Source organism: Ornithorhynchus anatinus, chromosome 8 (genome assembly GCF_004115215.2).
Source record: "Ornithorhynchus anatinus isolate Pmale09 chromosome 8, mOrnAna1.pri.v4, whole genome shotgun sequence".
Lineage (NCBI taxonomy): Eukaryota > Metazoa > Chordata > Mammalia > Monotremata > Ornithorhynchidae > Ornithorhynchus > Ornithorhynchus anatinus.
In genome coordinates, this window is record NC_041735.1 from 68548374 (window position 1) to 68576099 (window position 27726).

At 59.1% G+C, this 27726-nt stretch overlaps 2 protein-coding genes across 3 annotated transcripts in view; one reads left to right on the top strand and one right to left on the bottom strand.

Moving 5' to 3' along the window:
- Positions 1–422: 422 nt before the first annotated feature.
- On the bottom strand, positions 423–2618 carry LOC100092263 (peptidoglycan recognition protein 1-like). Its single transcript, XM_029070980.2, has 4 exons — positions 2516–2618; positions 2002–2206; positions 1389–1510; positions 423–672 (listed from the first exon to the last, which is right to left on the bottom strand). The coding sequence occupies exons 1-4, from the start codon at positions 2565–2567 to the stop codon at positions 494–496; spliced, it is 558 nt and encodes a 185-aa protein (XP_028926813.1). The 5' UTR covers positions 2568–2618; the 3' UTR covers positions 423–493.
- A 13703-nt stretch (positions 2619–16321) lies between these two features.
- The window catches only part of LOC100078383 (asparagine synthetase [glutamine-hydrolyzing]), a 30316-nt gene continuing 18911 nt past the window's right edge, over positions 16322–27726 (top strand). For both annotated transcript variants that reach the window (XM_029071292.1, XM_039912941.1), the window contains exons 1-3: positions 16322–16349; positions 24123–24378; positions 26982–27219. In XM_029071292.1, the coding sequence (XP_028927125.1) occupies positions 24130–24378; positions 26982–27219 (487 nt within the window). In that variant the 5' untranslated portion in view covers positions 16322–16349; positions 24123–24129. The remainder of the gene's footprint in view (positions 16350–24122; positions 24379–26981; positions 27220–27726) is intronic.

Sequence of the window (27726 nt, forward strand, 5' to 3'; positions counted from 1 at the left end):
TTGGATGGTACTTTCCCAAGCGCTTAGTACACCGCTCTGCACACGGTAAAACGCTCAATGAATACGACCGAACGAACGAACGAAACGAATTCTCCCGCTCCCTTCTGCGTCGCCCTGACTCGCTCCCTGCCTTCATCCCCCTTCCCAACCCCACACCGCTTACTTCCATATCTTTCACTTATTGATTTCTATTCACGTCTGTCTCCCCCTCTCGACTGGGAGCTCCCTGTGGGCCGGGACTGTGTCCGCCTACCGTCGTCGTGCCCTCGCCCAAGCGTTCAGTCCGGGGCTCTGCACACAGCAGGCGCTGGATAAATACGCCCGGGCGAGCGAATGAATCCTGATGTGAAATCGACGGCCGGGGGGCTGGAGGGGCGCCGGGAGATCCCGGCCCCCCACCACTGCACACCGGGACCACGACAGCCGTTTCCAGGGTCTTTATTGGGGAGGGCGGGCCGGGGTCGCGGGGTGCGGGGATGGGGATCCGGGGGGCTCAGGCCTTGAAGTGGGGCCAGTGGCGGATGACGTCGTAGAGGGCCTGACCCGGACAGGAGGTGGCCACGACGTCGCGGTGCCCCTTGAGCACGTAGTCGCTCCCGAGCGAGCCCCGCTGCACGGCGCAGGACAGGAGGCTCTTCAGGGCGGCCTGGGCCTTGGCGTTGGGGACCCGGGCTGAGGGGAAAGGGGGCGGGGTGGGTGCCGGACGGGGCCCACCGGGGCCCGGCGTCGAGGGGAGGGGAGTCCGCGCCGCCCTGCCATCCCTCAGCCCACTGGGCCCCCCGTAACTCCTTTGGGTCTTAGGGATCGGACGCCCCTCGTCTCGCCGGGGGAGGGACGGGATGGGAAGTTGGGGGGGGATGGGATGGAGCGGCACGCCGAGGGAGGGGGGCAGACGGGGAGGGGGTTGGGACCCCGAGGCTGGACGCTGGGGCATGGACGGGTCGGGGTTGGGGGGGTCGGGCCGGACGCCGGGGGATGGAAAGCCGGGCTAACCGGGATGACTGGGTGGACGCCGGGTGGAGATGGGCAGGGGGAGGGGGGCCGGGCCGGAGCCGGACACCGTCGGGTGGACAGGGAGGGGGGACGGGGCTCTCAGCCGGAGCGCCGTGGGGTGGCCGGGGCCGGGGAGGGAGTCCTGAGGCCGGACGCTGGAGGGCGGACAGGTAGGAGACGGGGATGGACGGGCGGGTGACGGGGCCCTTTGGCCGGACGCCGCGCGGGGCTGGAAGGGGAGGGGATTGGGACACTGGGGCTGGACACCGGGGGGGAGCTGGGCTGGAGCCGGACACCGGGGGATGGACGGGCCGGACACCTGAGGTGTGGAAGAGGGAGGGGAGCCGGGCCGGGGCGTCGGGGCTCGGAGCGGGGTGCGGGGAGCCGTCACTCACACTTGAAGGATCCCAGGAAGGCGATGCCGAGGGAGCGCCCGTTCCATCCGGGTCCCGCGTGGGCTCCTACGGTCCTCCAGCCGCGGCCCTCGTACACCTGTCCGTCTTCTCCGATCAGGAAGCTTCCCGCCGGACGGAGAGAGACAACGGAGACAGAGACGGAGAGAGAGCCACGTCGAGGCACCCGAGGGCCAGGCCCAGGCCCCGAGAAATAATAACGACGATAACAATCATAAACGGTAATGGTGGCATCTGTTGAGCGCTGACTATCTGCCGGGCGCCGGACTGATCGCCGGGGTGGATACGGGCGTTCATTCGTCCGTATTTATCGAGCGCTTACCGTGCGCGAAGCAAATCCAGTCGAACTCGGTCCCTGCCCCACGTGGGGCTCACAGTCTCGACCCCCCATTTTACAGCTGAGGGGACCGGGGCCCAGAGAGGCCGAAATGACCTGCCCGGGGCCACACAGCCGACAGGCGGCAGAGCCGGGATTAGCAGGGCGAGTGGCGGAGCTGGGATCAGAACCCACGACCCGCGACTCCCGGGCCGGGGCCCTAACCTTTAAGCCGCGCCACCTGCACCTGTCCCCTCTCCCCGCCCCCGCGCTCCTCACTTGTAGCCGATGTCACACCACTTCTTACTGGGGCCCTGGTGGAAGTCCTGGATGACCTTCACCTGGCGCCGGCAGCTGACGGAGGAGGTACAGGCGGCGCTCTCCGTGTGGTGGACGACGGCCGTGTCCACCGGCTTCCGTAACGTCTTCAGGCACCCCGATCTGGACGCCTTCCATTGGACGCGGGAGACGATTTGGGGACACCCTGGGCGGAAGGGGAGCTCTCCGTCCTCTGGAGCTCCGGGCCCCTCTCCGGGTGCCCACCCTTTCCTCTTCTTCTCCCCCTAATCTCATCCTTCCCCTTTCTTCTCCCCCGGTGCCCACTCTTTGCCCCTTTTCCTCCCCCAGTGCCCATCCTCTCCCCCTCTTCTCCTCCCCGGCGCCCACCCTTTCTCCCTCTCCTCCCTCGCCGCCCCCCTCTCCCCTTCCCCCTCCCCGGCTGCGTGGCCGGCCCCGACCTCCTGCCCCCGACCCCGTGCCCCGCGAGGTCCCCTTGGGTTGGTTCCCGCCTCACCGAGGCTCCCGACGCAGAGCGCACCCAGCAGGGTAACCCAGTGCCACAGCATGCTGCCGGTCGAGCGAGAGGAACCCCAGCCGGTCCACCCTCCGACCACGGGGTGACGGGCCGAGCCGGAGGCCGGCGCTTTATGTGAGAGGAGAGGGGTGGGAGGGGCGTGAAGCAAAATGGAGGGGGAGGGAGGAGGCCGGGAGCGGGACTCGGTTGGGCCCGCGAGGCCCGCCGCCCTGAGAGGGAGCCCGAGGGGAACCCCGGGGTAGGGGCGAATCCCCGAGCGGGAACCAGGGTGAGGATGGGTGGGTGAGGCGGGTAAGCGGGGATGGGGAGCGGGTGGGCGCGCGGCAGGGGCTGAGACGGGTGGCGCATCGTGGGCGGGGAACGCGTCCGTTTACTGTGGCAGGGGCCTCTCCCAAGTGGTCTCCGCACACAGTGAGCGCTCAGTAAACACGATTGTCTTCCAGCTGGGGGAGCCGGGGCCGGGTTGAGGGACCGACGACCCCTTCCCCGGGCTCGGCGGAGGGCCGGGCGGCCCCGTCGTCGGGCCGGGCCGAGAGACGGGCGGCCCCTCCTCGGGACGGGCCGGGGGACGAGTGGGCCCCTTCCCCAGGCTCGGCCGAGAGAGGGGCACGTCCTCCTCCCCCGGGGTCGGCTGAGGTACCGGCGGCCTCTCCTCGGGCTTGGCCGAGGCTCAGTAGGCCCCGAGGGCCCGGCTGAGGGATCGGGTCCGACCCGTCCGGCGGGTTCCCGGACCACCCCGACTGTTTGCCCCGCGGCCCTAAGGCGGGAGGACGGACGGACGGAACGGGGCCGGGCGGAGCGGGAGAGAGCCACGTTTCCCCCCCCCCCCCCCGGCCTGTCCGTCCCTACCTCGTTTTTTGCCTCTGTTGCTGTTACCGTCATCATATCATTATCGTGGTTTACGTTAAACGCTTAATCCGGTTGGACGCGGTCCCCGTCCCACGTGCGGCTCACGGTCTTGACCTCCGTTTTCCAGATGAGGGAACTGAGGCCCAGAGAAGTGGAGTGACTTGCCCAGAGTCACAGGGCAGGCAAATGGCGGAGCCAGGATTCGAACCCTGGTCATCCATTCATTCGATTCTATTGGTTAAGCGCTTACAGGGTGCAGAGCACTCCGCTAAACTCTTGGGAAACTCCGACACGGCAATAGAGGGTGGCAATCCCTGCCCAGAGGTAACCGAGGCGAAGAGAAGTGAAATCACTCGGCCGAGGTCCCAGACCAGACGAGAGATTCAGGATCGGAACCCAGGTCCTTCTGACTCTCAGTCCCAGGCTCTTTCCGCTGGGCCACGCCGCTCCTCTAAGAGAACAGTGAAATCAATAAACGAGGCAACAACCCAGCGGGAGCCATACGTCCGCTCCGGCTCGTCGGACCACCGAAGGGATGGTGCGAGCAGGGAGGAGATCTGGAAGGCTCCCTGGCGGAGGTGCCCCCGTGACAAGGGCCAGGTGGATCGGGAGGGAGCCCCTTCCGCTCAATGAGCAGCAGTGCGGCCCAGTGGACAGAGCCCGGGCCCGGGAGTCGGAAGGACCTGGCTTTAAAGCCGTCCGTCCCCTCGCCCCCTCCGGCCTCGCCTCGCCGCTCTCCCGCTCCAAGCCGGCGCGCACGCTCCGCTCCTCTCACGCCCACCTTCTCCCTCGGCCTCCATCTCGCCCGTCTCGTGGCTCAGTGGCAAGAGCCCGGGCTTCGGAGGCAGAGGTCATGGGTTCGACTCCCGGCTCTGCCGCTCGTCAGCCGGGTGACCGTGGGCGAGTCGCTTCGCTTCTCTGGGCCTCGGTTCCCTCATCCGGAAAATGGGGATTAACCGTGAGCCTCACGTGGGACGACCCGATGACCCTGTCTCTCCCCCAGGGCCTAGAACAGTGCTCCGCACGTAGTGAGCGCTTAACAAATACCAACATTATTATTATCTCGCCGCCGACCCCGGCCCGCGTCCCGCCTCTGTCCCGGACGCCCTCCCTCCTCAGATCCCTCAGGCCATGACTCTCCCTCGCTTGAGAGCCTTCCCGACGGCCCACCTCCTCCTCCAAGAAGCCTTCCCCGACCGCGCCCTCCTTTCCTCTTCTCCCGCTCCCTTCTGCGTCGCCCGGACTCGGTCCCTTTCTTCCTTCCCCCTCCCGGCCGCGCACCGCTCGTGTCCACATCCCTCATTTCTTGATTTATATATTCATTCAGTCATATTTATCGAACGCATCCTGTGTGCAGAGCACCGTCCTAAGCGCTTGTCTCTGCCCCCTCTAGACTGTCTGTTTATTGTTGTATTGTCCTCTCCCAAGCGCTTAGGACAGTGCTCTGCACACAGTGAGTGCTCAAGAAATAGGATTGAATGAATTTATTCACCCCCCCCCCACCCCCCCAGCACTTACATCCACGTCTGCAATTTATTTATTTCTCTATATTAATCGAGAATCTGATTAATTAGAACCCACGACCTCTGACTCCCAAGCCCGGGCTCTTTCCACTGAGCCACGCTGCCTCTCTATAGCTTGGCACATAGTAAGTGCTTAACAAGTACGAGAATTATTAATCGAGAAGCAGCGTGGCTCAGTGGAAAGAGCCCGGGCTTGGGAGTCAGAGGTCGTGGGTTCTAATTCCGGCCCTGCCGCTTGTCAGCTGTGTGACCTCGGGCAAGTCACTTTACTTCTCTTTGCCTCAGTGATCTCATCTGCAAAACGGGGACGAAGACTGTGAGCCCCGCGTGGGACAACCCGACGACCTCGTATCCCCCCCCCCAGCGCTCAGAACAGTGCTTGGCACATAGTAAGCGCTTAACGAATATCAGCATCATCATCATTATTAGTCCGAGGGCTCTGCACCCAGTAAGCGCTCAATAAAGAGAAGCGACAGACCGACTCTCCCCAGCTGGGCGGGACCCACGGACGCCAAGACCTCCTGCCCTCTTTGTCCTCAACGTTTCTCCCCGGGCCGGGAGGGGCCGGGAATCACCGATCCCCACTTTACGAGGCCGGGAAACCGAGGCGCGGTGAGGTGAAGCGAGTCATCCAAGGGCAGCGTTGAAAGGCCCGGGCGGAACTGGAACCCAAGTCCCCGCCCTCTGGCTCGGCCCGGCTCTGAATTCCATCCTTTGCCCCCGGGGTAGCGAGACCAAGGGCTTCCTCGTCTCCGTGGATTTCGCTTCCTTCTCACCAAGTTTATTTCTCTTCTGGCTCCATCCTCCGGGACTAATGATAATAATTATGGCACTCATTAAACATCTACTATGTGCCCAGCACTCTTCTAATCGCCGGGGTAGATACGAGGTCATCCAGTTGGACCCAGTCCCCGTCCCACGTGGGGCTCACGGTCTCCATCCCCATTTTACAGACGAGGTCACTGAGCTACGGAGAAGTGAAGTGACTTATCCGAGGTCACACGGCAGGCGTGTGGCGGAGCCGCGATTAGAACCCGAGTCCTTCCGATTCGCAGGCCCGGACTCTTGAGAGTGTGAGCCGGTACCGTGTCCAACCTGATTATCTGGTATCTCCCCCAGTGCTTAGAACAGTGCTTGGCACATAGTGAGCGCTTAACAATTAGAAGCAGCGTGGCTCAGTGGAAAGAGCCCGGGCTTGGGAGTCAGAGGTCATGAGTCCGAATCCCGGCTCTGCCGCTTGTCAGCTGTGTGACTGTGGGCGAGTCACTTCGCTTCTCTGGGCCTCAGTTACCCCATCTGTAAAATGGGGATTAAGACCGTGAGCCCCACGTGGGACGACCCGATTCCCCCGCGTCTCCCCCAGCGCTTAGAACAGTGCTCTGCACATAGTAAGCGCTGAACAAATACCAACATTATTATTATTATTATTAAATACCATCATCATCATCATTCTTCTTCTTCTTCTTATTGCCTGACTACTTTTGTTTGGCTGTCGGTCTCTCCCTTTTAGACTACGAGCCCGTCGTCGGGCAGGGACGGTCTCTATCTGTTGCCGAATTGTCCATTCCGAGCGCTTAGTACAGTGCTCTGCACACCGTAAGCGCTCAATAAATACGACTGAATGATTTTTATCATTACCCGCGCCACCCACGCCACGTCCGCCGAGCAGGAGCACAGCCTAGGGGATAGAGCCCTGGCCCGGGCGTCAGTCAGTCGGTCACTCGGATTTATTGAGTATTTATTTATTTAGCGTATTTATTGAGGTCCGACTGTGTACAAGGCACCGTACTAAGCGCTTAGAAGAGTAAGTGCTGAGAAGCAGCGTGGCTCCGCGGAAAGAGCCCGGGTTTGGGAGTCAGAGGTCACGGGTTCTAATCCCACCTCTGCCACCTGTGTGCTGTGTGACCTTGGGCAAATCGCCTCACTTCTCTGAGCCTCAGTTGCTTCATCTGTAAAATGGGGATTAACTGTGAGCCCCCCCGTGGGACAACCTAATTACCTTGTATCTACCCCAGCGCTTAGAATAGTGTTCGGCACATAGTAAGTGCTTAACAGATACCAAGGTTATTATTATTATTATTGTTCTCTGGGCCCCAGTCGTCTCATCTGTAAAATGGGGATGAAGACCGTGAGCCCCACGTGGGACCACCTGATGTCCTTGGCTCTCCCCAGCACTCAGAACAGTGCTTGGCACATAGTAAGAGAAGCAGCGTGGCTCAGTGGAAAAAGCCCGGGCTTGGGAGTCAGAAGTCATGGGTTCAAATCCCAACTCTGCCACTTGTCTGCTGTGTGACTGTGGGCGAGTCACTTCACTTCTCTGGGCCTCAGTTCCCTCATCTGTAAAATGGGGACGAAGACCGTGAGCCTCACGTGGGACGACCCGATTCCCCTGTATCTACCCCAGCGCTTAGAACGGTGCTCGGCACATAGTAAGCGCTTAACAGATACCAAAATTATTATTAAGTGCTTAACAGATACCATCATCATCATTATTATTAGTATTAAGAATGAAACACAATAGTAAACAGACACATTCCCTGCCCACACTGAGTTTACAGCTAGAGGGGGAGATTAAGCACTTATTCCGTACCAAGAACCACGCAAAACCTCCCGGTTCTCAGCCCGGCTCCGCCACTTGTCTGCTGTGTGACCTCGGATAGGTCACTTCACTTCTCTGGGCCTCAGTTCCCTCATCTGCAAAATGGGGATTTCAGACGGTGAGCCCCGTGCGGGACGGGGACCGGGTCCAACCTGGTTATCTTGCATCTACCCCGCTGCTTAGTACAGTGCCCGGCACCTAGAAAGTGCTGAACAAATGCCTCAATACAAATAAACAGACAACGATAGAAATAAATAAATGACAGATCTGGTCAGACGTGCCGGGGGGTCGGGACGGGGGGAAGAGAAAAGGGAGTACCTGATCATTCGTTCAATCGTAGTTCATTCATTCCGTACATTCCAAGTGTCTAGTACAGTGCTCTGCACCTGGTAAGCGCTCAATAAATACTACCGAATGAATGAATCATGGTTCATTCGTTCAATCATAGTTCATTCAGTCAGTCATAGTTCATTCATTCAATCATAGCAGCCGCCTGGCTTAGCGGAAAGTGAACTGACTTGGGACTCAGAGGCCGTGGGTTCTAAACCCGGCTCCGCCACGTCTGCTGTGTGACCTTGGGCGAGTCGCTTCGCTTCTCTGGGCCTCAGTGACCTCATCTGGAAAAGGGGGATTAATAATAATAATGTTGGTATCTGTTAAGCGCTCCCTATGTGCCGAGCACCGTTCTAAGCGCTGGGGGAGACACAGGGGAATCGGGTCGTCCCACGTGGGGCTCGCGGTCTTCATCCCCATTTTACAGATGAGGGAACTGAGGCCCAGAGAAGTGAAGCGACTCGCCCACAGTCACCCAGCTGACAAGTGGCGGAGCCGGGATTCGAACTCATGACCTCTGACCCCAAAGCCCGTGCTCTTTCCACTGAGCCACGCTTAAGATTGGGAGCCCCACAGGGGACAACCTAACTGCCTGTATCTACCCTCGTATCTAGGGAGCACTTAATACAATTATTAGTAGTAGTAGTAGTACTACAGTGCCTGGGACATAGTAAGCGCTTCACAGATGTCATAACTATTATTATGGGACAAAGTGAGCGCTTGTCAGCCGTGTGACTGTGGGCAAGTCACTTCACTCCTCTGTGCCTCAGTGACCTCATCTGGAAAATGGGGATGAAGCCCGTGAGCCTCACGTAGGACAACCTGATGACCCTGTATCTCCCCCGGCGCTTAGAACGGTGCTCTGCCCATAGTAAGCGCTTAACAGATACCAACATTATCATTAACAAATACCATAATGATTATTACTGAGTGCAGAACACTGTACTAAACGCTTGGGAGAGGACAAGAGAACTATGAAAAGACACATTCCCTGCCCACGACTATAATAACGGCATTTGACAAGCGCTTACTTTGTGCCAGGCACTGTTCTAAGCGCTGGGGGAGATAGAGGCAAATGGGGTCGGACCCAATCCCCGTCCCAGGCGAGGCTCCCGGTCTCCATCCCCATTTCCCAGATGAGGGAACTGAGGCCCGCAGAGGTAGAGTGACTTTCCCGCCACGACCTTACAGTCTAGAGGGACAGATATGAATAGAAATAAATGAAACGAGAGATGCGGACATAGGGGAGTAAGCCCGTCAAACGGCAGGGATCGTCTCTGTTGCCGACTCGTTCGTTCCAAGCGCTTAGTCCAGGGCTCTGCACATAGTAAGCGCTCAATCGATACGATTGAACGAACGAAAGGGGAGTGGGGCCGGGAGGGGGGATGAAGAAAGGGAGCGAGCCGGGGGCGACGCGGAAGGGAGCGGGAGAAGAGGAAAGAAGGGCGCGGTCGGGGGAGGCCTCTGGGAGGAGACGGGCCTTCGGGAAGGCTTTGAAGAAGGGGGAGAATCACTATAATAATGTTGGTGTTTGCTAAGCGCTTACTCCGTGCCGAGCACCGTTCTAAGCGCTGGGGGTGATACGGGGTCATCGGGTCGTCCCACGGGGGGGGGGGGGGTCACAGTCTTCATCCCCATTTTCCAGAGGAGGGAACCGAGGCCCAGAGACGGGAAGTGACTCGCCCACAGTCACACAGCTAAGTGGCAGATCCGGGATTCGAACCCATGACCTCGGACTCCCAAGGCCGGGCTCTTTCCACTGAGCCTTATTATTATCACTGTTATTATTATCGTCACTGCCTCCGGGGCTGTCTGGCCGGTTTCCCCCCCGGTTTCTGCCCTTTTTAGCATTTCCTGAGAAACAGCTGAGGTTCCGAAAGGGCTTTCTGGAGAGCGATCTTTCAGATGAGGACAGCTGAGCCCCTGACCTTTCCGTCCCACTTCCGGGGAGAAGAAGAAGGAGGCGATTGTCTCTGCCCTCATTCCCTTTTTTAAATATTTCTCAAGCGGCCACTCGATGCCAGTCACCGTTATTAAGCGCCGGAGTAGATTCAAGCTAACGGGTTGGACCGAGTCCCTCCGTCCCTCGGGGCTCTCGGCCTTAATCCTCGTTGCTCGGCTGAGGTCGCCGAGGCCCGGAGAAGGGAAGTGGCTCGCCCGGGGTCAGCCGGCAGACGGGTGGCGGAGCCGGGATTAGAACCCAGGTCCTTCCCGACTCCCCGGCCTGCGCTCTGCCCGCTGGGCCGCACGGGTTCTCATCCCCCGTGCCCCGCCGAGTGAGGTCCGTCTCCCCGCTCCTAGGCCGCCAGCCCGTCGTCGGGCAGGGATCGTCTCCCTCCGTTGCCGACTCGTACTTTCCAAGCGCTTGGTACGGTGCTCTGCACGTAGTGAGCGCTCGATCGATACCACCGAATGAAGAATATAGGATGATCAGAGACTCCGTCTGCCCCACCGACTGAGAGGGACCGAGAGCAGGTATCGCATCCCCATTTTCCAGTTGGGGAAACTGAGGCCCAGCGAGGTTCGGTGACTTGTCCAGGGTCACAATTAATTGCAGAGGTCTCCGGACTCCCCATCCCCTGCTCCTTCCACCAGGCCATGCTGTTGTCCAGTGCAGAAGCGGCGTGGCCTAGTGGGTAGAGCCCGGGCCTGGGAGGCAAAGGTCATGGGTTCTAATCCCCGTTCCGCCGCTTATCTGCCGTGTGACCCGGGGCAAGTCACTTCAATTCTCTGGGCCTCAGTCATCTCATCTGTCCAGTGGAGACGGAGACCGGGAGCCCCACGTGGGACGGGGGACCGTGTCCAACCCGATTGGCTTGTACCCGCCCCAGCGCTTAGTACGGCGCCCGGCACGTACCAGGCATCTAACGAATACCCTCGAAAAAAGAAAGAAAAACAAAACAAAAACGAGCTCGCCGAGGAGAGGGTATCCTGGCTGTACTCCGGGCCCGACTGAATCGCAAAACTAAACTAAAACCAAAACTAAAAGCTGACGGTCGGACAGATCAACGTGGCCCAGTGGCAAGAGCCCGGGCTTGGGAGTCGGAGGTCACGGGTTCTAATCCCGGCTCCGCCGCTTGTCAACTGGGTGACTCTGGGCAAGTCACGTCGCTTCTCTGTGCCTCAGTGACCTCATCTGGAAAATGGGGTTGAAGACCGCGAGCCCCACGAGGGGCAACCCGATCACCTCGTATCCCCCCCAGCGCTTAGAACAGTGCTTGGCACCTAGTAAGCGCTTAACAGATACCGTAATCATTATTATTATCATCAACGTGATTTAAGAAGAAGTCGGTAGACAGAAATCATTCATATCTATAAATTACCAATCAATCGATCCATGGTTTTAATTGAACACAGAGCCCTGTCATAAGTGCTTTGGAGAGTACAATATAATAGGGTGGGTCGACATGCTCCCTGCCTAAAACTAGCTTATAATTTATTATAGTTTTAGTTTAGTTGATTATTTATTATTATAAATAATTCCTTTATATCAACGCCTGTCTCTCCCTCTAGATGGAAAGCTTGATTCTTTGGTTCTGGTATTTTTGGGGGGCTTAAAAAGTGTTCTAAGCGCTCGAGGACGTACGAGTCGATTAGGTCAGCCCCAGTCCCCGTCCCGCCTGGGGCTCAAAATCTAAGTAGGGAGAAGAGGGATTGAATTCTCATTTTACAGCCGAGGAAACGGAGGCCCAGAGAAGCGAATCGATTTGCCCGACGTCACACAGCAGAGCCGGGATTAGAATCCGGGTCCTCTGACTCCCGGCCCCCGCTCCGAGAAGCGGCACGGTGTCGGGGCTAGGGCCCGGGGCTGGGAATTGTCCATTCCGAGCGCTTAGTACAGTGCTCTGCATAGAGGCAGCGCGGCTCAGTGGAAAGAGCCCGGGCTTTGGAGTCGGAGGTCATGGGTTCGAACCTCCGCTCTGCCACTCGTCAGCCGGGTGACCGTGGGCGAGTCACTTCGCCTCTCGGGGCCTCGGTGACCTCATCTGGAAAATGGGGATGAAGACCGGGAGCCCCACGTGGGACAACCGGATTCCCCCGTGTCTACCCCAGCGCTCGGAACGGTGCTCGGCACCTAGTAAGCGCTTAACAAATACCAACATTATTATTATTATATAGTAAGCGCTCAATCAATACTATTGCATGAATGAGTCAGAAGGTCATGGGTTCTAATCCCTCATAATAACATTATTATCATTAAGCACTTAACAAATACCATGATTATAATTATTATTGTTATTTCCTCTAGGCCCCACTGCTTCTCGGTGCGGGCAAGGAACGGATCTATTCATTCATTCAATAGTACTTATTGAGCGCTTACTATTTGCAGAGCACTGGACCGAGCGCTTGGAATGAACAAGTCGGCAACAGATAGAGACGGTCCCCGCCGTTTGACGGGCTCCCGGTCTGATCGGGGACTGTACCGACTACCGACTACCGACTCTTGTCGCGTCGCGCTCTGCTGAGTGTTTAGTACAGTGCCCTGCACACGGCAAGCGCTCGATAAAAACTGTTGACTGACCGATTTGTCAGTTAAGTCATTTCTCAATTACTCTTAATTATTGTCACTCTCCCCTGCCCCGGCCTGACCGGGCCGGCGGCTTCTAATAATGGCACCAGCCAACCATCGATTCCCCACGGAAGTGGACAGATTTGAACGGAACCTACTCGATGATGATTGATAATGATGATAATAATGACGATGATGTTCGTGAAACGCTTACTAAGTGCCAGGCGCTGTACTAAGCGCCGCCGGGGTGGATAGGGAAGCAGCGTGGCTCAGTGGAAAGAGCTTGAGCTTCGGAGTCAGAGGTCACGGGCTCGACTCCCGGCTCTGCCGCTCGGCAGCCGTGTGACCGTGGGCGAGTCACTTCGCTTGCCTGGGCCTCAGTTCCCTCATCCGGAAAATGGGGATGAAGACCGTGAGCCTCGCGTGGGACGACCCGATGACCCTGGATCTCCCCCGGCGTTTCGAACGGTGCTCTGCACGTAGTAAGCGCTTAACAGATACCAGCCTTATTATTGTTACAAGCAAGTGGAGTTGGACCCACTCCCTAGTCCCACGTGGGGCCCAGAGTCTTAATCCCCATTTGGCAGATGAGGTCACTGAGGGCCGGAGAGGTGAAACGCAATGTCCCAGGTTCACACGGCAGACGAGTGGAGGCGGGATTAGAACCCATGGCCTCCTGACTCCCAGGCCCGATTTTTATCCACTACTGATCAGGGCTCCCGTCTCCTCCAAGAAGCCTTCCCTGACTGCGCCCTCCTTTCCGCTTCTCCCGCTCCCTTTATCCCCGCCCCCGTCCCAGCCCCACGCCCCTTATGTTCACTTTGGTCATTTATTGATTTCTATTCGTGTCCGTCTCCCCCTCTAATTAACGTTGGTCTCTGTTAAGCGCTTACTAGGTGCCGCGCACTGTTCTGAGCGCTGGGGGGGATACAAGGCGATCGGGTCGTCCCCCGTAGGGCTCTCGGTCTTCATCCCCATTTTGCAGATGAGGCAACCGAAGCCCAGAGAAGCGAGGTGACTTGCCCACGGTCACAGGGTGGCGGAGCCGGGATTCGAACCCATGACCTCGGACTCCCAAGCCCGGGCTCTTTCCACCGAGCCACGCCGCTTCTACTGTAACCTCGCCGTGGGCAGGGAAGGTGCCTGTTTATCGCTCTCTCGCCCTCTCCCAAGCGCTTAGTACAGCGCTCCGCGCGCGGTAAGCGCTCAATGAATACGAACGAATCCCTTTCCGCTGAAGGCCCGAACGGCCTGGCGGGTTCTTTTCCGCGACCTTGGGCGAAGCCCACACCCTCTCCGGGCTCGGTCGTCCTCAGTTTCCTCACTGCGCGGGGCCGACGGCCAGCGTGCCCCAATGGAAAGAGCCCGGGCTTGGGAGTCAGAGGTCACGGGTTCGGATCCCGGCTCGGCCACTTGTCAGCTGGGTGACCGTGGGCGAGTCACTTCACTTCTCCGGGCCTCGGTTCCCTCATCTGTCAAATGGGGACGAAGACCGGGAGCCCCACGTGGGACGACCCGATTCCCCCGTGTCTCCCCCAGCGCTCGGAACGGTGCTCGGCACATAGTGAGCGCTTAACAAATACCGACATGATTCTTCTTCTTCTTCTTCTTCTTCTCTGGGCCTCAGTTCCCCCATCTGTCAAATGGGGATGAAGACCGGGAGCCCCACACCCGCTGACCCGGCGTCCTCCCCAGCGCTCAGAACGGTGTTCGGCACACAGTAAGCGCTTAACAAATGCCATCCTTATTAACTTGTACTGGACCCCAGTCTTTAGTTCAGTACTCGGCACATTGTTAGCGCTTAATAAATACCCTTAAAACCAAACCAAAAAGGTGGCGGTGGGAGTGTGTCCCCAGTGGGGAGGGTCCCCTGCCCTCTAATAATAATAATAATCATCATCATCATCGGGTTTTCCTCAAGTGTTTATTAGGTACTGAGCACTTGAGATAAGACATAATCAGATTCATTCATTCATTCAACGGCGCTGACTGAGCGCTTACTGTGCGCAGAGCATTCATTCATTCATTCATTCATTCATTCAGTCGTATTTATCGAGCGCTCACCGTGTGCACAGCACCGGGCTAAGCGCTTGGAAAGGCCAACCTGGCACAGCGAGAGACCATCCCTACCCAACAGCGGGCTCACGGGAGAGAAGCAGCGCGGCTCAGGTCACGGGTTCTGATCCCGGCCCTGCCAGTCACTCCCCTTCTCTGGGCCTCAGTCGCCTCATCTGTAAAATGGGGATGAAGACCGAGCGCCTCAAGCGACCCCGTATCTCCCCCGGCGCTTAGAACAGCGCTCGGCACACAGTCGGCGCTTAACAGACACCGTCGTTGTTATCATTACATTGTTATTATCATTTCTCTGGGCCTCGGTGACCTCCAGTGACCTCCTCTGTCACACGGGGACGAAGGCCGTGAGCCCCGCGTGGGACCGCCCGATTTCCCCCGTGTCTCCCCCGGCGCTCAGAACGGGGCTCGGCACATAGCGAGCGCTTAACAAACACCACCGTTATTATTATGATAAATAAATAACGATAATAACACTAATAACGACGGTATTCGTTCAGCGCTCACTGTGGGCCAGGCACCGTCCGAAGCGCGGGGGGAGACACGGGCAGAGGACAGCCATCCAAAGGAGCAGCGCGGCTCAGTGGAAAGAGCCTGCGCTCGGGAGGCAGGGACCATGAGTTCTAATCCCGGCCCCGCCGCCCGTCCGCCGCGTGACCCCGGGCGAGCCACTTCACTTCTCTGGGCCTCCGTTTCCTCCCCCGTAAAACGGGGACGGAGGCCGTGACGGGGGACGACCCGACGGCCTGGTATCCCCTGCAGCGCTTAGCGCAGGGCTCGGCGCCCAGCGAGCGCTTAACCGATGCCAACGTTATCATCATTGCGGTTATCCTTAAGCAGCGTGGTTCGGTGGCAAGAGCCCGGGCTTCGGGGTCCGGGGTCATGAGTTCGAATCCCGCCTCCGCCCCTCGTCAGCCGCGGGACCGTGGGCGAGTCGCTTCCCTTCCCGGTGCCTCGGCGACCTCCTCTGTCAAACGGGGACGAAGGCCGTGGGCCCCGCGTGGGACCACCCGATCCCCCCGTGTCTCCCCCGGCGCTCAGAACGGGGCTCGGCACATAGTGAGCGCTTAACAGATACCGACGTTATTACGATTATTACGATTATTATTAATAATCCCGCCTCCGCCGTTCGTCATCCGTCCGTCCTCGGGCAAGTCGCTTCCCTTCCCGGTGCCTCGGCGACCTCATCTGGAAAACGGGGACGAAGGCCGTGAGCCCCACGGGGGGCGACCCGACGACCCGGTATCCCCCCCAGCGCCCAGAGCAGGGCTCGGCCCACAGTCGGCGCTTAACGAATAGTCCCGTTATGAAACGGGGCTGAACTGAACGCCGGCAGCCGGGAGGGGGAAAGGGAAGGGGCTCCCACCCCCGCTTCCCATTCTCACGCCTGGGGGGGGGGCGGCGGGGAGGGGGAAGGGGAGGGAAAGGACCCCCCCTTTCCCTCCCCAGCCCCCCCCCACGCTGGGGGGGGAGGGGAAGGACCGGCCCCCCGCGATGCGGGGGAGGGGAAGGACCGGACACCCCCCCGCGATGGGGGGGAGGGGAAGGACCGGCCCCCCGCGATGGGGGGGGGGAGGGGAAGGGAGGGACCACCCCCTTTCCATCTCCAGCCCCCCCCGCCCCCTCCCCTCCTGACCACGTGGAGGGGGGAGGGAAGGGACCCCCCCCCCATCCATCCATCCCCAGCCCCCCCCCCAGGCCGGGGGGAAGGGCAGGACCCCCCCCCCGCCCCTTCCCCTCCTGACCACGTGGAGGGGGGAGGGGCAGGCCCCCCCACCGACCCCTCCCCTCTTGGCCGCGTTGCGGGGGGAGGGGCCCCCCCATCGGGGGGAGGGGCGGGAGCACGTGGTGCGGAGGGGGAGGAGGAGGAGGAGGAAGGAGGAGGAGGAGGAGGAGGAGCAGGCCCAGGCGGAGGAGGAGGAGGAGCAGGTAGGGGGTCGGGGGTGCGGGGGACCCCCCGATTTCGGGCGGGGGGGAGTGGGGGGCTCCCCGGGCTCCCCTTCCGGGGCGGAGCCGGGCCCCCTCGGAACACGTGGCGCCCCTTCCCCTCCCCCCCCCCGCTCCCTCCATCCCCGCCTCTGTACTGAGCGCCGGCCCCCTTCCCCCCCCCCGGGAAACTGAGGCCCCGGGCCGTCCGGGTGTCCCCGGGGCCCCGGCGCTCAGTACGGCGCATGAGAGCGGTCCGGACGCCCCCGGGCCCCGGCCCCACGTGGGGCTCGTCGCCGCCCATCCCCCCCCCCCACCCTTGGCGCCGGGGAGGAAACTGAGGCCCGGGCAGCGGCGATCTTCACGGTGCCGCTTGGGAAGCGCCTACTACATTCCCGGCAGCGTACCGAGCGCCGAGCTAGGTGCGAAGGCCTGGGGCCGGACCCGGTCCCCGCCCCCGGGGCGGGGGGGCTCACACTCCTCACCCCCGTTTTGGACAGAAGAGGAGACCGAGGCCCAGGGACTGGTGTCGGTTAGGCGCTTCCTACGTAGCCGGCACTGTACGGAGCGCTGGAGTGCATAGGAAGGAATGGGGTCGGTCCCGGCCCCCGCCCCCCGGGGGGCTCACACGCTTCACCCCCATCTTGCGCAGACGAGGACACCGAGGCCCAGGGAGTGGTGTCGGTCAGGCGCTTACTACGTACCCGGCACCGTACTGAGCGCCGGGACAGACGCAAACTAATGGGGTCGGACCCGGCCCCCCTCCCCCGGGCGGCTCACACGCTTCGCCCCCATTTGCTACAGGTGAGGAAACTGAGGCCCGGGGCACAGTAATCGTCACTGTGGCCTTTGTTGAGCGCTTACGACGTGCCCGGCCCTGTACTGAGCGCCGGGACAGACACAAACTAATGGGGTCGGACCCGGTCCCCGTCCCCCGGGGGGCTCACACGCTTCGCTCCCATTGTTTACAGGTGAGGAAACTGAGGCCCGGAGAACAGTAATCGTCACTGTGGCCTTTGTTGAGCGCTCACGACGTGCCCGACACTGTGCTGAGCGCCGGGACAGACACAAGTCAATGGGGTCGGACCCGGTCCCCGCCCCCCGGGGGGGCTCACACGCTTCACCCCCATTTGCTACAGGTGAGGAAACTGAGGCCCGGGGAACAGTAATCGTAACTGTGGCCTTTGTTGAGCGCTCACTACGTGCCCGACACTGTACTGAGCGCCGGGACAGACACAAGTCGATCGGGTCGGACCCTGTCCCCGTCCCCCGTGGGGCTCGCAATCTTAATTCCCATTTTTTTTACAGGTGAGGGAACTGAGGCCCAGAGAATAATATCAATGATTGTGGCATTCGCTTAGTACCTGCTACGTCCCCGATACTGTACTGAGCGCTGGGGTAGGCGCAAGGTCATCGGGTCTGACCCGGTCCCTGGCCCCCGTGGGGCTCACACTCTTCGTCCCCAGATGAGGGAACCGAGGCACAGAAAATAATATTCATTTGGTCGCATTTAATAATAATAATAATAATCATGATAATGATAATGTCGGTATCTGTTAAGCGCTTACTATGTGCCGAGCGCTGTTCTAAGCGCAGGGGCTAGACGCAGGGTCATCAGGTGGTCCCACGTGGGGCTCACAGTCTCCACCCCCGTTTTCCAGATGAGGGAACTGAGGCCCCGAGAAGTGAAGCGACTAGCCCACGGTCACACAGCTAAGTGGCGGAGCTGGGATTCGAACCCACGACCTCTGACTCCCAAGCCCGGGCTCTTGCCACTGAGCCACGCTGAGCGCTTACTGTGTGCAGAGCACTGTACTAAGCGCTTGGAAGGGACAGTTCAGCAACGGATAGAGACGATCTCTGCCCAACCATGGGCTCACGGCCTCGAAGGAGGGAGAGAGACAATAATAATAGTAATAATAATAATTACTATGCTGTTTGTTAAGCGCTTACCATGTGCCGGGCTCCGTCGGACCGTGTCCGACCCGACGATCTTCTGTCCGCCCCAGTGCTTAGAACGGTGCCTGGCACATAGTAAGCGCTTAACGGATATCATGATTATTAATTATCATTATGATCGGTCTCCCCCCTCTGGACTCTAAGGTTGTTGTGGGCAGGGAGCGTGTCTGTTTATTGTTGTAGTGGAGTCTCCCAAGCGCTTAGTATAGTGCTCTGCACGCGGTGAGCGCTCGATAAATGCCACTGATGGCTCGATTAGAGGAGACGTGACTGCAGAAGGGCTTGGAAGACGGGGACGGAGAAGCAGCGTGGCCTAGTGGGCAGAGCCGGGCCCGGGAGTCCGAAGGACCCGGGTTCTAATGCCGCCTCTGCCCCTTCTCTGCTGGGTGACCTTGGGCCGGTCACTTCACTTCTCTGGTCCTCAGCTCCCTCGTCTGTCAAACGGGGATGAAAACCGGGAGCCTCACGCGGGACAGCCCGATGACCCTGTGTCTCCCCCAGCGCTTAGGACGGTGCTCGGCACGTAGCGGGCGCTTAACAAATACCGACATCGTTGTTATTCTTACTTCTCTGTGAATCAGCTGTAAAATGGGGGATGGAGACCGTGAGCCCCACGTGGGACAGGGACCGGGACCCGCCTGATCAGCTACATTGGTGGAAACGTGTTTATTGAACCCCGACTGTGCACACGGCGCTGTACTAAACGTCCGGGCGAAGCCGGGAGAATAAACTGATGAATTCCCTGCCCACGGGGAGTTTAGAGTGTAGAGGGGCTTGCTTGTAACCCGCCGCGATGATTGCATCAGCGGCCTCCTCTCGGATCTCCCTCCCTCCTGCCTCTCCCCGCTCCGGTCCCTTCTTCATTCCAGCGGGGCTCCGTGGAAAGAGGCCGGGCTTGGGAGTCAGAGGTCGTGGGTTCGAATCCCGGCTCTGTCAGCTGTGTGACTTCGGGCCGGTCGCTTCACTTCTCTGGGCCTCAGTGACCCCATCTGTCAAATGGGGATGAAGACTGGGAACCTCACGTGGGACAACCTGATCACCTTGTATCCTCTCCACCGCTTAGAACAGTGCTTTGCACATAGTAAGCGCTTAACAAATGCCATCATATATATATATATAGGGAGTCAGAGGTCATGGGTTCGAATCACAGCTCCACCACCTGTCAGCTGGGTGACTTTGGGCAAGTCACTTCACTTCTCTGTGCCTCAGTGACCTCCTCTGGAAAATGGGAGTTAAGACTGTGGGACCACCTGAGGACCCTGTATCTCCCCCAGTGCTTAGAACAGTGCTTGGCACATGGGAAGCGCTTAACAAATACCAACATTATTATTATTATTATTATTATTAGTGGTCTGTTGAATGTGAAGAGGGAGGGGGGTAAGCGAGAGAGAGTGAATAGGGGGGTGTTAGAGAAGCAAAGCGTGCGAGCCGGGGTGCACTGGGAGGGGAGCCAGGATGGGGGGAGGGAGGGAGGGGATTGATTAGTTCATTCAATCCTTTACTGAGCACTTACCGTGTGCGGGCAGAGAAGCAGCACGGCTCAGTGGAAAGAGGCCGGGCTCGGGAGCCAGAGGTCATGGGTTCGAATGCCGGCTCTGCCCCTTGTCAGCCGGGTGACTGTGGGCGAGCCACTTCACTTCTCTGGGCCTCAGTTCCCTCATCTGGAAAATGGGGATGAAGACCGTGAGCCCCACGTGGGACCACCCGATGACCCTGGATCTCCCCCAGCGCTTGGAACAGTGCCCGGCGCCGAGTAAGCGCTTCACAGATACCAACATCGTTATTATTACTAAGCGCTCGGGAGAGTGCGGTAGCGTAATAAAGAGGCATTTCCAGCCCACAAGGAGCTGACGGTCTAGAGGGGGAGACAGACGTGAATAGAAATCAATAAATGGCGGATCTGGAATTCGGTACGTCATGTCCTTAGACTAAATCCGGAGAGCCGGGGAGGGGAAGGCCGGGGCCAGCCGGGAGGGGAGGGATTTGCACTCGGGATCCCCGCCCTCACCCCCCCCCGGGCCCTGAGAGACTGCCCAGGTGGCCCCGGCCCCTGGCCCACGTAACCCAGCCGGCAACCTGGGACTGGCCGCGCTTCTTCCCGCTGCCCGGTCCGGGCCCGGCCAGGAGGACCCGGGTTCGAATCCCGGCTCTGCCGCCTGTCTGCTGTGTGACCTCGGGCAAGTCGCTTCACTTCTCTCTGCCTCAGTTCCCTCTGCTGGAAAAGGGGCGGGTGGAGACCGCGAGCCCCACGTGGGACAGGGATTGGGTCCAACCCCATTTGCTTGTACCCACCCCAGCGCTTAGTGCAGTGCCTGGCACATAGCGAGCGCTTAACGAGTACCACAGTTAATGATCATAATAATGTTGGTATTTGTTAAGCGCTTCCTCTGTGCAGAGCACTGTTCTAAGCGCTGGGGTAGACACAGGGGGATCAGGTCGTCCCAAGTGGGGCTCACGGTCTTCATCCCTATTTTCCAGATGAGGTTACCGAGGCCCAGAGAAGTGAAGCGACTCGCCCCCAGTCACACAGCTGGCAAGTGGCAGAGGCGGGATTCGAACCCATGACCTCTGGCTCCCAAGCCCGGGCTCTTTCCACTGAGCCACGCTGCTCACTCTTATTATTAGTAGTAATAAACAGAAGCAGAGAAGGTGTCCCGATTCCGAAGCCGGGACCGTCTCCCGGAAGAGGAGGACGCACAAGGCGGGGCTTTTCACGGCTCTTCTTTCCTGACTCTCTCTGTTCTCACCGAAGGAGCCAGGGGCGGGAGTAGAGTGAGCGTCGGTGAATCAGCAGGCGGGGATCCGGGGAAGCAGCGTGGCTCAGCGGAAAGAGCCCGGGCTTGGGAGTCAGAGGTCACGGGTTCGAATCCCGACTCTGCCACTTGCCAGCTGTGTGACCGTGGGCGAGTCGCTTCGCTTCTCTGGGCCTCCGTTACCTCGTCTGTAAAATGGGGATGAAGACCGTGAGCCCCACGGGGGACCACCCGATTCCCCCGTGTCTACCCCAGCGCTGAGAACAGTGCTCGGCACATAGTGAGCGCTTAACAAATACCAACGTTATTTTTATTATTACATCCCCATTTTACTGACGAGGTCACTGAGGCACAGAGAGGGTAAGCGACTTGCCCAAAGTCACAGAGCTGACAGGCGGCGGAGCTGATAGGACGCGCTCAATAAATACCTCTGAATCAACCGAGGAAGCGGATATGTGCGTTTGAAGGCGCGTGGGACCTCCGAGAGGGGTCACCTTACCTGACTCCTAATAATTTTAGTACTTCAACCATTTTCGGCACCGGGGTAGATACAGGTTCATTCAATTGTATATATTGAGCACTTACGGGGTGCAGGGCACTGTACTGAGCTCCTGGGAGAGTCCACGGTGACAGGTCGGTAGATACGATTCCCGTCCACCAAATTCCAGACGGACTCACATTTCCAAACAGCGTCTGTAGCCGCAATGGCTTGTCAGATTTCCCGTCGGGACTCGCTGTGAGGTTGGTCGCCTTTGAAATGCGAATAAAATACCCTCCGTGGCTCCCGCGCCAACTCGTAACTTGCCGCCGACGGTATCCGTTAAGCGCTTACCGCGCGTCGAGCGCTGTCCTAAGCGCCGGGGTAGAGCCGGGCTGATGGGGTCGGACACCGTCCCTGGCCCCCGCGGGGCTCACCGCCTTCGTCCCCGTTTTACAGCCGAGGTCACTGAGGCCCGGAGAGGTGCGGCAATAATAATCAGAATTAATCACGGTATTTGTTAAGCGCTTACTCTGTAAAATGCGAGCAGATCGGGTTGGACCCAGGCCCCGTCCCGCGTGGGGCTCGTCCCCATTTTACGGATGAGGTCACTGAGGCCCGGAGAAGTGCGGTGATAATAACGAAAATGAATCATGGTATCGGTTAAGCGCCTGCTACGTCGAGACGAGCTCCTCAGGCTGGACGCCGTCCCTGTCCCACGTGGGGCTCACGGTCTTCGTCCCCATGTTACAGATGAGGTCACTGAGGCACAGTAGTAATAATAATAATAATTAAGGTTTTTGTTAAGCACTCATTATGTCACTATGAGCTAATTAGGCTGGACCCAGTCCCCGTCCCACTTCATCCCCATATTACAGATGAGGTCGCTGAGGCCCAGAGAGGTGCAGTAATAATAATAATAAGTAATTATGGTATTTGTTAAGCACTTACTATATCAATATGAGCTAATTAGGCTGGACCCAGTCCCTGTCCCACTTCATCCCCATATTACAGATGAGGTCGCTGAGGCCCAGAGAAGTGCAGTAATAATAATAATAATAATAATTATGGTATTCGTTAAGCACTCATTATGTCGAAACGAGCTAATTAGGGTGGACACAGTCCCCCGTCCCACTTGGGGCTCCCAGTCTTCATCCCCATATTACAGGTGAGGTCACTGAGACCCAGAGAAGTGCAGTAATAATAATAATGATTAATCATGGTATTTGTTAAGCACTTATTGTGTCGAAACGAGCTAATTAGTTTGGACGCAGTCCCCGTCCCACTTGGGGCTCACAGTCTTCATCCCTGTATTACAGGTGAGGTCACTGAGGTCCGGAGAAGTGCAGTAATAATAATAATAATAATGATTAATCACGGTATTCGTTAAGCGCTTATTATGTCGAAACGAGCAAATTAGTTTGGGACACAGTCCCTGTGTCACTTGGGGCTCACAGTCTTCATCCCCATATTACAGGTGAGGTCACTGAGGCCCGGAGAAGTGCAGTAATAATAATAATAATTAATTACGATATTGGTTAAGCACTTTCTTAAGCACTTTCTCTGTTGATACAAGCTAATTAGGTTGGACGCAGTTCCCCGCCCCACTTGGGGCTCGAGTCTTCATTCCCATATTACGGGTGAGGCCCAAAGAAGTGAAGCGATAATAATAATAGTAACGACCGTCTCTTATCTGGTACCGATCTGTCCATTCCAAGCGCTTAGTACAGTGCTCTGCACATAGTAAGCGCTCAATAAATACTATCGAATGAACGAATGAATGATCGTAGTATTTAAGTGCTTACTATGTGTCAGTCACTATACCAAGTGCTGGGGTGAATACGCCTAGTCCAGTGCCCGGCACGGAATAAACGCTTAACCGATGCCTTTATTATTATTGCAAGCCAAGTGACTTGCCAAACAGACGAGCGGCAGGGCGGGGATTAGAACCCAGATCCTCGTGACTCCCAGGCCCGGGCTCCACCCACTAGGCCGTCCTCTATGCCAACTCTTCCCTGGAAGAATTCCGGTTGGAAAGGCCCCCGGAGGGCTCGGGTCAAGCGCTTAGCCCAGCGCTCTGCCCGTCGTGAGCGCTCAGTAAATACTATCGAATGAATAGTATTTATAGAGAAGCAGCGTGGCTCAGTGGAAAGAGCACGGGCTTCGGAGTCAGAGGTCATGGGTCCGAATCCCGGCTCGGCCACTCGTCAGCCGTGTGACCGTGGGCGAGTCACTTCACTTCTCGGTGCCTCAGTTCCCTCATCTGTAAAATGGGGATGAAGACCGGGAGCCCCATGCGGGACAACCCGATTCCCCCGTGTCTCCCCCCAGCGCTTAGAACGGTGCTCGGCACATAGTAAGCGCTTAACAGATACCAGCATCATTATTATTGTTAATGAATGAACTCGGTCTTCCCGCCCTCCGCCCAGAGCTCAGTCCGGCGCCCCGCACCCGGGCAGACCCGGGCGGGCCTCTGTTGCCGCACCCTCCGTCCCGAGCGCTTAGCAGGGCGCCGCGCACGCGGCGAGCGCTCAATAAACGCCGCGGGCCGCCCTCTGGGTGGGCGGCGCCCGTCCGCGGCTGCAGGTCGACCATGTGTGGCATCTGGGCGCTGTTCGGGAGCGACGAGTGCCTGTCGGTGCAGTGTCTGAGCGCCATGAAGATCGCTCACCGCGGGCCGGACGCCTTCCGCTTCGAGAACGTCAACGGCTTCACCAACTGCTGCTTCGGCTTCCACCGGCTGGCCGTGGTTGACCAGCTGTACGGGATGCAGCCCATTCGCGTCAAGAAGTTCCCTTACCTGTGGCTCTGCTACAACGGCGAAATCTACAACCACAGACAGGTAGGGGCGGACGCCCGTTTCCCGTCAGGCCGCGGGGACCGTCGACCCAGCGCTGCCGCGGGCGGGACGCCGGCCACGCCAACCTCGTCGGGGGCGGGGGGGGGGGGGGCGGGTCTGTTGTCGGAATAATAACGATGCTGGTATTTGTTGAGCGCTCACCGTGTGCCGAGCGCCGTTCTAAGCGCTGGGGGAGATCCGGGGTCATCGGGTCGTCCCGCGTGAGGCTCACGGTCTTCATCCCCGTTTTACAGACGAGGGCGCTGAGGCCCAGTGAAGCGACTCGCCCACGGTCACCCAGCTGACAGGAGGCAGAGCCGGGCTTCGAACCCGTGACCTCTGACTCCCAAGCCCGGGCTCTTGCCACTGAGCCGCGCCGCCTCTCTCCCAAGCGCTTAGTACGCTGCTCTGCGCACGGTAAGGGCTTAATAAATACCACCGACCGATTGACGGTAATAATAATGATAGCGGAATCTGTTATGGGCCAGGCACTGTGCTAAGCGCCGAGGTAGATGGGAGATAATCGGGTTGGACGCAGCCCCTGTCCCCCGTGGGGCTCCCAGTCTTAATCCCCGTCGTTCTTTCCAAGCGTCCGGCGCTCTGCGCGCAGTAAGCGCTCAATGTGCACGACCGAATGAAATTTGACGGATGAGGGAACGGAGGCCCGGAGAAGGGAAGTGACTGGCCCAAGGTCACCCAGCAGACTAGAGGCGGAGCCGGGATTAGAACCCAGGTCCTTCTGACTCCCAGGCCCGGGCTCCATCCAATGGGCCATTCATTCATTCATTCATTCATTCATTCATTCAATAGTATTCGTTGAGCGCTTACTAGGCGCAGAGCCCCGGACCGAGCGCTCGGAGCGAACGAGTCGGCGGCAGATAGAGACGGTCCCCGCCGTCCGACGGGCTCCCGGTCCGATCGGGGGAGACGGACGGACGAGAACGACGGCGACGGACAGAGTCGAGGGGAAGGACGTCTCGTAAAAACGATGGCGGCCGAATGGAATCGAGGCGATGTACGTCTCATTAACAGAATAAGTAGGGTGATGAAAATATATACGGTCGAGCGGACGAGTGCGGCGCCGAGGGGACGGGAAGGGACGGGGGGAGGAGCGGAGGGAGATGGGGGAAGCTGCTTCCCACTTGTGAAAGTACAGGAGAGTTACGGGCACGATTCCTGTCCTCAGCGAGCTCAGTCTCAACGCTCAGTACGGTGCTTGGGACATAGTAAGCCCTCAACAAAATGCCATCTTAATTATTGCAGGACGGGGGAGCGTCTCGTTGTCAATCAATCAGTCAGTCGTATTTCTTGAGCACTTACCGTGGGCAGAATGTCGTACTAAGCGCTTGGGAGAATCCAACGGAGCACTATGAAGGACACCTTCCCCGTCCGCAACGAGCTTACTGTCTGGACGGAGAGACGGGCATTAGTAGCAGTAAGTTAGAGATGTACAGAAGGCAGTGAGTTAAATATCAGTTGATTATTCACAATTATTCACCGCCGCCTCCCAGCCCCACACCACCCGTGCCCAGATCTGTCATCTGTTGATTCGTATAGAAGCAGCGGGGGCTAGCGCCTCGAGCCCGGGCCTGGGAGTCGGAAGGTCACGGGTTCTAATCCCGGCCCTGCCACTTGACGGCTTGCGTGACGGTGGGCGAGTCACTTCACTTCTGTGGGCCTCGGTACCCTCATCTGGAAAATGGGGACGGAGACTGTGAGCCCCACGTGGGACGAGCTGATGACCCTGCATCTCCCCCAGCGCTTAGAACGGTGCTCTGCACAGAGTAAGCGCTTAACAGATTCCAACGTCATCATTATTCTTATTATTCCCCTCCCCAGCGCTTAGAACAGTTTGGCACGTAGTAAGTATTTGGCACATCTGGAAAATGGGGATGGAGACCGCCAGCCTCACCTGGGGCGGGGACTGGGTCCAACCCGATTTGCCTCTATCCGCCCCAGCGCTTAGAACAGTGCCTGGCGCAAAGTGAGCGCTAAACGAATGCCGTTATTCTAGTAACTGCTTAACGAACACGATAATAATAATTATTATTATCATCATGGATGTCGGTCTCCGCTCTAGACCGTACGCTCGCTGTGAGCAGGGTGTGTGTCTGTTTATTGTTACGATAATAATAATGATGTTGGTGTTTGTTAAGCGCTTACTACGTGCGGGACACTGGTCTAAGCGCTGGGGGAGATAAGGGGGAATGAGGTCATCCCACGTGAGGCTCCCAGTCTTCGTCCCCATTTTCCGGATGAGGTCACCGAGGCCCAGAGAAGTGAAGTGACTCGCCCCCGGTCACCCGGCTGACGAGTGGCAGAGCCGGGATTCGAACCCACGACCCCTGACTCCCGAGTCGGGGCTCTTTCCACCGAGCCACGCTGCTTCCCTGGGCTCGGTCCGGTGCGCTCCCAGGGGCCCGGTCCGGTGCTCCGCAGCAAATGAACGCCCGCTAGATGCGATTGAATTCATTGGTTCAGGCGTATTGAGCGCTCACCGCGCGCGGGGCGCCGGGGAGAGGACGGCTCGGCCCTAAAGAGCGACGATCCCCGCCGGCGGCGAGCCCCCCCCCGGCTTCTCCCGCTCCATCTTTCCCGTGTCGTAGCTGCAGGAGCACTTCGGCTTCGAGTGCCAGACGCTGGTGGACGGCGAGGTCATCCTGCACCTGTACGCCCGAGGCGGGGCGGAGCGGACGGCCGCCTTGCTGGACGGGGTCTTCGCCTTCGTGCTGCTGGACACGGCCAACCGCAAGCTCCTCCTCGGCCGGGACGCCTTCGGCGTCCGCCCCATGTTCCGGCTGCTCACCGACGACGGCTTCCTGGCCGTGTGCTCCGAGGCCAAAGGTGCGTCCGGCCGGGGGACGGAGGCCGCGCGCGGCGGGGCCGGACGGGGTTGGGACACCGGCTGCAGCTTCTGTAATAACCACGGCCTCCCCGAAGCGCCTACCGTGTACCGGACGCCGTACTGAGCGCCGCGGCGCTGCGGGGCGGATGGGGTTGGGCGCGGGCCCCGTCCCGCGTGGGGCTCGCGGTCTCCGTACCCTTCTGTGAGAAGCGGCGTCGCCCGGGGGCAGGAGCCCGGGCTGCGGAGTCAGAGGACGTGGGTGCGGATGCCGGTCAGCCGGGTGACTTCGGGCGAGTCGCTTCCCGTCTCGGGGCCTCAGTGGTCTCATCTGGAAAATGGGGATGAAGACCGTCGGCCCCCCGTGGGACATCCCGACCGCCTCGTGTCCTCCCCGGCGCTTAGAGCGGTGCTCTGCACGTAGTAAGCGCTTAAACGCCGTCATCGTTACCAGGGAACCGAGGCCCAGAGGCGAGAAGCAGCGCGGCCCAGTAGGTGGCGGTCGGCAG